Source organism: Nestor notabilis, unplaced genomic scaffold (genome assembly GCF_000696875.1).
Source record: "Nestor notabilis isolate BGI_N333 unplaced genomic scaffold, ASM69687v1 scaffold1053, whole genome shotgun sequence".
Taxonomy (NCBI): Eukaryota; Metazoa; Chordata; class Aves; order Psittaciformes; family Psittacidae; genus Nestor; species Nestor notabilis.
Window position 1 is genome coordinate 57,165 of NW_009923044.1, and position 9,090 is coordinate 66,254.

The 9,090-nt window shown below is 41.8% G+C and overlaps 1 protein-coding gene across 1 annotated transcript in view; it reads right to left on the bottom strand.

Annotated features, from left to right (window-relative positions):
- The window catches only part of LOC104403675, a gene marked incomplete at both ends in the record, with an annotated part of 37,930 nt that extends 31,900 nt beyond the window's left edge, over positions 1-6,030 (bottom strand). Inside the window, one exon of the mRNA XM_010011909.1 lies at positions 5,883-6,030. Within this exon, the coding sequence (XP_010010211.1) occupies positions 5,883-6,030 (148 nt within the window). The remainder of the gene's footprint in view (positions 1-5,882) is intronic.
- Between the last annotated feature and the right edge of the window lie 3,060 nt (positions 6,031-9,090).

Consider the following 9,090-nt stretch of genomic DNA (forward strand, 5'->3'; position numbering starts at 1 on the left):
TTAATGCAGTTCAGAACTCTACATCCCTCCTCCTACACCTTCTTGCTTTGCTCCTCTTCCTAAGGACATCAGAATAAGCAGCAGGCAAGACTTATGTTTATAGCCCCCACAAAAGCAGCGAGTTAGATGCAAGCTGTAAAGAAGGCCATGGCACACCAGAGGAACTGACTCAAGCGCTACAAGCGTGGTTTTCCCTAATGCAAAGCAGTGGAAGGTTGCTAGAATGCAGAGTTAAAAAAAATATAATAAAGGGCTCATGAATAGCATGAGAAAAGCAAAGCCTTTGATTTCTGTTTTTAAACTGTTTTCTGTCTATCCCCACGAGAATCCCATCTGCAAAATAACCTAGAATATGGCTACTCTGACAGAAAGCCCAGAGGACTTCCAGGATTGAAGCAGAAGGCAAATACGGCCTGTGAGCAGCTACAGAAATACACTTTGGGACAGGCACTTCCTTGTCATGAAGCCAAACAACTCTTCCGGGGGACAGCAAAAGCTCCTCCATCGTGACAGTAACTAGAGAAACCTCAGTCAAGACATATAGTCTCCTTAAACCAGTACACATGGATGTACACAAAGTTCCCCTGGATGGAGGGGATGTTAAACACCAGCCCCAAAATTAAGCAAAGCTATAGGATTGTTCAAGGCAACACAAGGAGAAGTGATAAAAAGGCCATGTCCTGATCTGAAGCCAATGATGGTTCTCATGAAACCCCCCCAGATACCGAGTACAGGCTCGAAAAGGAGGTGACAGAGCTGATGATCCATCTTCCTCTAATAGGATCAAACAAGCATCGTGCTAAACCCTGGGGAATGTTCTTCGAAAGGGCAACTGCTCTCAACACTTTGATGTTCTCCTTCCTTACATCTGTGAAGATGTCAGACTGGGGGGGGTCAGAATCTGGGACAGGTTGTGACTTCTGGCAAACAGTTCAAACAGACGAGGAGCCAGTAAGTAACAAGCACAGCCAATACTAAAGAGATTGCTCAAGAGGTCTCTGCCCCCCTGCTTTGAAACCGCTACAGGAACGATGTAAGCAAACATGTCCCCTGTACATGAACCTTTTGAAGGAACTGTTGGTGGGGCAATGCTTCTGTTCAGGTCAAAGTCCATTGCTTCCTTCGCCTAGACTAATATCGGAACTTCAACAGCCCTTTTTCCCAGAGCTTTAGCAAAAGTGAGCTAAGCTTTCTGGCACTCTCGGGAGATAAAGCAGTTATCATCTGTAAAACTAGCTCAGATCTGTTTTTACAAGGTTAAGTAACTTGCCCAAGACCACAAAGAGCTTCAGGCAGTGCCAGGACAGACACTATTGCTCTTGATCATCTCTTTTCTGCTCCGGCTGGTAGATAGTAGGGCTTTCTCCTACCACGGGTTAAGCACCAGGGATCAGCATAATCGACTATCGACTGCAACTCCTTCATACACCTTCCCCAGAAGTGGAATAGAAAAATGTCTGACTCATTAAAAAGGAAAAAACACAGCTGGGTGTGTCAGGAAGAGCAATAAGCCTATGTAGAAAGGTTTGCATTTTGGTAGGCTGGAAATGTGTGTGCCTGAATAAATCACACAGATGAGTGCACCCACAGAAGGAAAAGAAATGTCCGTGCTTTACAACACCGTCAGGTTCACGATGCTGCCCAGCACCTCTCCTGAGTGCCTTCAGTCTTCTCCAGAAATCAGGCCCTTTGGCCACAAGAGCATTAAGAAGTAAATGATGAAATAGTGAATGTCATGTCTGTGGCTACGGTTCTCTTTGTACGTTTTATTCCACAGTACAAAATTAGGTCATTTATACGCTAGCTTAACTGTGATTGAGAATCAAATAACCCACCCCTTAATTCTTCCCCATTGCATTTTACCCCATTTCTCTTTCTGCTGCTCAGTTCCTCTAAATTTAGCTTGGAAACAATTCACTGCTTGGAGCTGTTTTGGGAAGTGCCAACATATTGCAGGAAAATTACAGAAATTAAAACAACATTTCAGTCAATGCAGAGATGGGCTCAGTGGCTGCTTCTGTTGTGATAAAGCAAAACCCTCATCTTCACGTAAAACCACACTTTAGGAACTATTTTAAATGAGAACACAATTCAACTAAAGAATTCCTTATTGGGCCGCTGAAGCTTGCTTTGGGGAGAACACAAGAACAAGAAATAAAGACATGGAGTTCTTGTCTCTCTGTACTTATCCTTGAAGAGATGAGATGCATCAGTATGATAACACTGCCTCCTCTACACAATAACAATGCAAAACAATGAGCAGGAGAAAAGGTGGAGTTGTAAGTCATTAGCAGACAAGTTAATGTATGGCCTTAGACTTGTCCATCTAATTGGTACCTATGGCTTTGATCTGGGGTGTGGTTAAAAGGGCAGCAGCAAAACTCTTCAGACCTTTTCTCATTAAACAAGGCACACATGAAGACAAAACACCCCTAACACAGAGCTTTAATAAAAGATGATTTCATTTCCTACTCCTCTAAAAGTGGAAATCCTGTCCAAACCCCCTATTTTCAGAATTCACTTTTGAGCTATCAAACAATGGGCCCCCAGCCTGGGCAGCTATTTAAAGCCCTGCTGGAAGCACATGTTTGGGTTTGCCTGGTAGGTGACTAAGGACTCCAGTGCTAATTGCATCCTCTGTGTTACCATGGTGGAGCTGGGTTGAAAGAGGTCTTATAAAGAGATTCAAGCAGGACAGGGAAGCCAGCCAGCAAACATGGTGTGAATCTCATGGAGTTATCTTGGATTTCCAACCAAGAAATGTTGCCATCTACTGGCTTGTGGACAGGGAAGCCACGAGATCTCCCGTGGCCATCCAAAAAGTGCTTCTTTTCTGCTTCAGAAATCCCAAATTCTGGTTCTGAAAATCAGGACCCATATTTGACATGTGTTTGTGTGATTTGCACAGTTATTGTGTTCACTCTTCCAACACAGGAAATGCTATGAAATACAGAGGCACAACACCAGCAGTAGACAGGAGCCTTTGTTTTTCCTTTTAAACCCTTAGCTATTAAGATGAGGAATGTAGGAAGATTTTTATATGGCCCTTTAAAGAGCAGATGGCCTAAAAACCTATAGAAGTGCAAGACCCCACACATAACATCTTAAATAATTTCAATACAGATTCAATCACTTTTTCCTATGACTGATGTCATCTAGGACTGGCATCACTTCCTTTTCATACACTGCCTAGAATAATTAAGTACACCAAAGAGGATGGACTGCAAAATGTCTTCTTGGCTATGCTGTTTTATTCTATTTTAGGGGGTTTTTTTGTTTCATAATTAAGAGTATTTTCAAATCCACAACTGGTATTGCCAAGTGGTCATTTGTTATGAAACTTGTTTACCCTTTTGGTCTACCAGTACAAAGATTGTAATTCATCAAACACAGCTTTTTCTATGAAGAGTTGTTTCTTAAGGGAAAACACAGAAGAAAATGAAGCAAAAACATATGTAAAGGATTTCACACTAAAAGAAAAGTCTGAAATTAAGATACTTCCTAGCTAATTGAAATTCATTTTAGTCTATGCTTTTAACTAGCAGGAAGAAGGTAAAGAGAAAAGAACAGAAACACAACACAGAAAGCAAACCCTTGAGAACTATGGGATTAAGAACAAGTTAAAAACTGATCCTGTTTCTCCACCTTAGCTTAAGTATGGAGAGAAAGCTCCCAGTGAATCAAGGTACTTGGAGTAAATGGGAGTGCTTCACCCCTGTGGAAACTGCTGGCAACCAGCTACCATCAGACAATCTCAGGCCCTTTTTCTGCCCCTCATTTTGTTCCTTCTCCCCTTTGAAACCTGTACAAAAGTCCTGCACCTTCTGAGATCAACCAAATCTGAGTAAAGTGATTTATGTATTACAGAGCAAAGGCTCAAAGCGATACAACATATTGCAACAGTACATACAAAATTACCTTATTGTTTCAGTGACTTGGCTCATAGACAGGGTATTTCTTACCCTTCACTTGACTAGGAGCTGCTGCAGCTCTGGATTTACCACACTGGACTGCCTCTCCCTGTTTGAAACTTCATTTCAGATTTCCTCCACTGAGCTCTTCTGCATCTCCCACTTACCACACACCAGTCTTTACATGCAAAGCAAACTTTGTGTCCAGTAATACAGCTGTTATCATGATAGCACACAAACCTGCACAAACACACCACAAAAATGCTCAAGCTCCCAGCACATCAGCTTGCTTTGTGAGCCTTCTCCTGCAAGAATATTCTCCCAAATCTGCCCAGGAGCTTCCCGATGCTGATATGCTTCTAGTGCCCACAGCAGGCTGCAGTTAGGGCTTTTAACTCGTGTGGACAGGGATGAGGATGTCCCTTCTTCTGTCAGTTTGTTTGCTGGATCATGATATGAGGCTTTTTATTATTAGCTGGTTTTCTTTTCCAGTGGGGGAAAAGCGGATGCAGACCATGAGGCTGCTGTCTTTGCACTGAGGTTTCACTTCCCTACTTTAACGCAGACTTTCTACACTACCACATACAATCTACTTGGCCATTCAATGTCTCAGTTACCCTCCCTACCCTGCAGAGACGTTGGGAAGGAGAAAAAAATACACTAAAGATTATAACAGTGTCAGCTACTACAGCAGTAAGGGCTTGCTAAAAAGCTCAGTTTATGACCAACACTAAGTAGGGATGATGCATCCATGACAATACATGTACATATCCATCCCCAACAGTACAATTTGAGCAGCAGCAACAGTTCAGCCACAGCAGCAGAGCTGATATCATTGAATCATTTCAGTTGGAAGCCATTCCAATTCAAAGCCATTGGCGGTTTCAGATGAGTTAAAGCTCATCTAGTTCCACCCCCCCTGCCACAAGCAGGGACACCTTCCACTAGCCTGGCCTTAATCACACCTCTGCATCCTTCCCTGCTTGTACCTTTGGTATTTTAGTATCTCCAGCAACCAAACTTTTGCAGCTAGTGATATCCAAACTTGAGCAACATCCATGAAAAATGAAAAAAATACAGTGGCCATCTTTTAGCCACTCATTCCAGAAGAAAAATCCCCTTAGCCCAAATTTTTATCCACGGGAATCTCTCATAAAACAATAGTCACAAGACAGACAAAAGGCAAACCTGAGAAACACACTATTGCTTAAGCTATACTGTGTACAGTGAAAATGTCAGGCGTTTTTCTCACACTAGTATCAATGTGCTGCATAGCAACAAGTCAGAATGAAAGGTTAATGGTAAGGACTGTAGCCTGGAACACGCTCATTCCCACGGTCCTGAAGTCACCAAAGGGAAATGCTGCGCCCATCTGTTTTGTTTTGTTAGTGGTACACAGGCTTAGAGAGAGCAGTGGGCTTTAATGTGACAACCCACCCCACCTGAACTGGGTGTGCTGGAGGGATGGCACCAAGCACCATACCCTGCCGGCCACTGCAAGAGCTTCAGGAACTCTGTGTCGGTGTTGTGTAACAGGATTTAAGGGAAAAGGGTTATATTTCACCAGATCTACAGCAAAACCCTCTCTGAGTCAAGCAGAGCAGATCCTAAGCATAGCTAGGACTCACCAGGCTGTACAGCATTTGGATAACTGCATCTCTCACCTGGCAAATGTGTCTTCCATTATCTTGCTTGCATTTAAAATCTTGTTACTAAGTGTAAATGTAACTGTGTATTTTCTCCAATGGAATCCCACAGTTACACATCAAATAATTGCAATCTCAGAGTCATGTAATTCTAGTGAAATCGAGTAAGAGAATTTTAAAAGGCAAAAGCAGTCATCCAAACCACACGTCCTACTCTCTATGAATGTGAAAATGAGGAAAAAGACAAGAAAACAGCATTACATTGAAGCCTACTTGAATTAACCAAATTTCATAGACTGATACACAAAGAAAGGCAATTGTTTACCAGGTGAAATGGTCTCCAGACTCCCAGGATTTATCTTTCTTGTGCTTGTGCAGTGTTGGACAGTTGACCCAGTGAAGACCAAGTAAAAAACTACATCATCTTCAACTTTATCTTCCTCAGTCAGCTGCACGGTAATAACAGAGTCACCCTAGAGAAAAAGACAAGAAAAAAAAGGTTAGTTTTACACTTGCAAGAACTACATCATATAAAATAAATCAAAACTTCTCTCCCTACAAGGTTCCCGCTCCCTGTTCATATGCTCCTTTCACTCAGCTCAGGCCCATCCTAATTTTCAGGTATTCAAGTCATCCTTTGCATGCCTCTCAGCATCCCAGCCAGCCAACCAGCTAGAAAATATGCTGACTGCAGCTCTGAGAAGAGTTGTGTGGAAATCTCAAGGGTATATTCCAAATAGCAACTTAATATGGTGAAATCACACCAAGTCTGACAAACATGAGCACGCATCCCACACAGGGTATTTTTTATACCATACACACACACACATATATGCATACCTAAAACAACAGAATGGGATTAGTGGCCTAAAATTGCCTTTGTCTTCAGGAATTTGAACAAATTCCCTAAATCTTGCTTGAGTGTTCACATTTCCCCTGTCTAAGAAAAGCCACTGTGTTGATAGTTCCAGTGTAACCAACTTAACCACTGAGCACACCTCATCCACAATCCATAAACACATAAAGATATGGAAGTTTCATATGCCAGATTTCTTCCACCTTCTTTACAAAAAAAACCCAATAACTGGCTGTACAGGCGCTATCCCTTCTCACCCATTTATAAGCTCACGCCTTTACATTCTCAAAACCAGCAATTCTTCAAGCCCTAAAAAGAAACCTGTCATGATCTGTTGGCTGAACGCTCCTGCTTTGCTTTAGGGAGGTTTTGTTTCAGTATCTCCGCATATTCTGTCATTTTACTCATCTTTGCTATGAGCAAAAACCACGTTCCTGAAGAACACACATGATTATCATAGTTAACCCAGCACAGGACACAGTAAATACACCTGCAATTCATACACTTGCATGGACAAGAGCAGGAGCAATATCCTCCAACATCCTTCAGTTTTCCATGAGGAAGGGAAAGCAAGGAAAGAGGATGGCTTGCAGTTAGCACAGGACTAAATGGAGCATTTTCATTTGATCTCACCATACATCATTTATCTGCCTGAGGAATTACATAAACTACAACACGGAGAACAACAGGCTGCGACGTGACCTTCTGCCCCTTTTCCATCAAGATCAAAACCAGTTGGATGTCCTAGTTTTATGCTGCAGCTGCATTAGCCAGCTCTCTGCCACCACCCCATTAAGCATATGGTTAAGGCTGCAAATCTGGAAATGATGTTTGCATTATTACGATTATTATTGCAGATTGCATAAGTCTAATTTGTATATCCAACAGAATACACATGTAGATTCATTCAAAACCTTCCTCTTGAGCTCGCTCAGTTCATCCCTTCTCTTTGTCAAATATATCTACTGCAGAAAAATCCCAGACTTCCAAGCCCTCCCCTACACCAATGCTGTGTTAACATTGCTTCCCACACTCTGTCTCCCCCTGTTTTCCCTCATCTCAGCTCCCTTTACATCCCATCACAGCTTCCTTCTCCAAGTTCATGTCCAGTTCTCTGATCTGGCCTGTCTGGGACCTCTTGCCAGGGGCAGATCTGCACCTTGTTTTGATAGAAACAAGGCTTTGCAGTGCAGTACACAACCAGCCCCTAGTCTTAAAAACAAATATATGGGTCAGTATTATAAGACACAAGAAAGAAAACCAAGAATTCCAAACAGATAAATGGAGCAGTGAGTTCAGTTTGTGTTACCAGAGGCTGCAGTTACAAATGCACATTTTAGGAAGGTTTCACGTGATAATATCAGACCAGACTTCCAGCTGGGGAGAAAGAGCTATGTAGCAAAAGTGTATCTTGTCTATAGTCAGTGTTAAAATGAAAGCAGGTGCAAAAAGAAATAAATCAAGCTTTAAATTCAAGCATGACCAGTTCACATGCTGAGTTGGAAACTAAATATTCCATTTCAAGCGAATGGATCCAGTTTTGAGCGGATGTTCAAAAAAACAAAAGCTAGAGCTTTAACCCACAAATCCTGTGTGCTTTGGTTTTTATATCCGTCTTTGTTCAAACTGTTCCTCCCTTAAGGGATGAACATATAAAGTATTTCAATGTACTTGAAATGCAGGTAACATTTCAGGACGCTCATCAACAGGGCTGATTGTTTAAAGTGGTATCTGGTAAAGGAGAGTTTTCTTTCATTTAACTCAGAAATCAAGTTCAGCTACTCCAATTCTGATGTAACTGGAGCCAATCTGCACAAGGTGCACGTGAGAAGGCACATGTCTGCCCATGTGAACTACTCACATTTCAAGGAAAAGCAATTTAATTTGCAGCATTATTGCAAAACCTAATTTGTACGTTTTGTTATTGATAAAACCTACATACACGTAAGAAACCTCAACACCACAAGTTCCATGTAACCTGAAATTTGTCTCAGCTGGGACTTAAAAAGTGATATCTGAACTTCTTATACAGAAGCAATAGCTAGATAAATAGACAGATAATATACCTGACCTAATTTTGAAGGTGGCCCTGCCTTAGAGGGTGATCAGACCAGATGACCTCCAGCCATCCTTTTCAACCACATTGTACCACTCTTCATATGTTCATTCTGTTTATTTCAGTTACTGGTTTAGTCTAAGGGAGCACAATTTATCACCAGCTTATATCACTTTAAGAGGCTCTTCAACTGCATCCAAGCACTTTATGGTGGGATGGTCTCCACCACCATGCTCCCTCCCTCCTCCTCTTCTGGAGGACACTACAGCAAAAGACTGAAGTGGAACACCCAATATCCTTCTTATGATAACTGAGCATGTTCTGTATTTTTTTACTCGAAGTTTAAGTTGTCTCCCAATACCTTCAGCAAGACCAAGAATGTGCCACCTGATTGTTGTGTGCTTCACTTTCCTTACAGGCATTATCTGATCTCTTTGCTGTACTGTTCCCTGAGACAGCTCACTGTGCATGATGTGATCTGAGGCACTAAATAAGACCATCCTCCTTCAACACACGTTCTCTGCTTCCTTTTTATTAACAATTTTGTTGTCTGCTGCCAATTTTAATTTGATTTTTAAAAATCGTATTCAAATAACGTATTTATTTGAAAAGGAAATAATG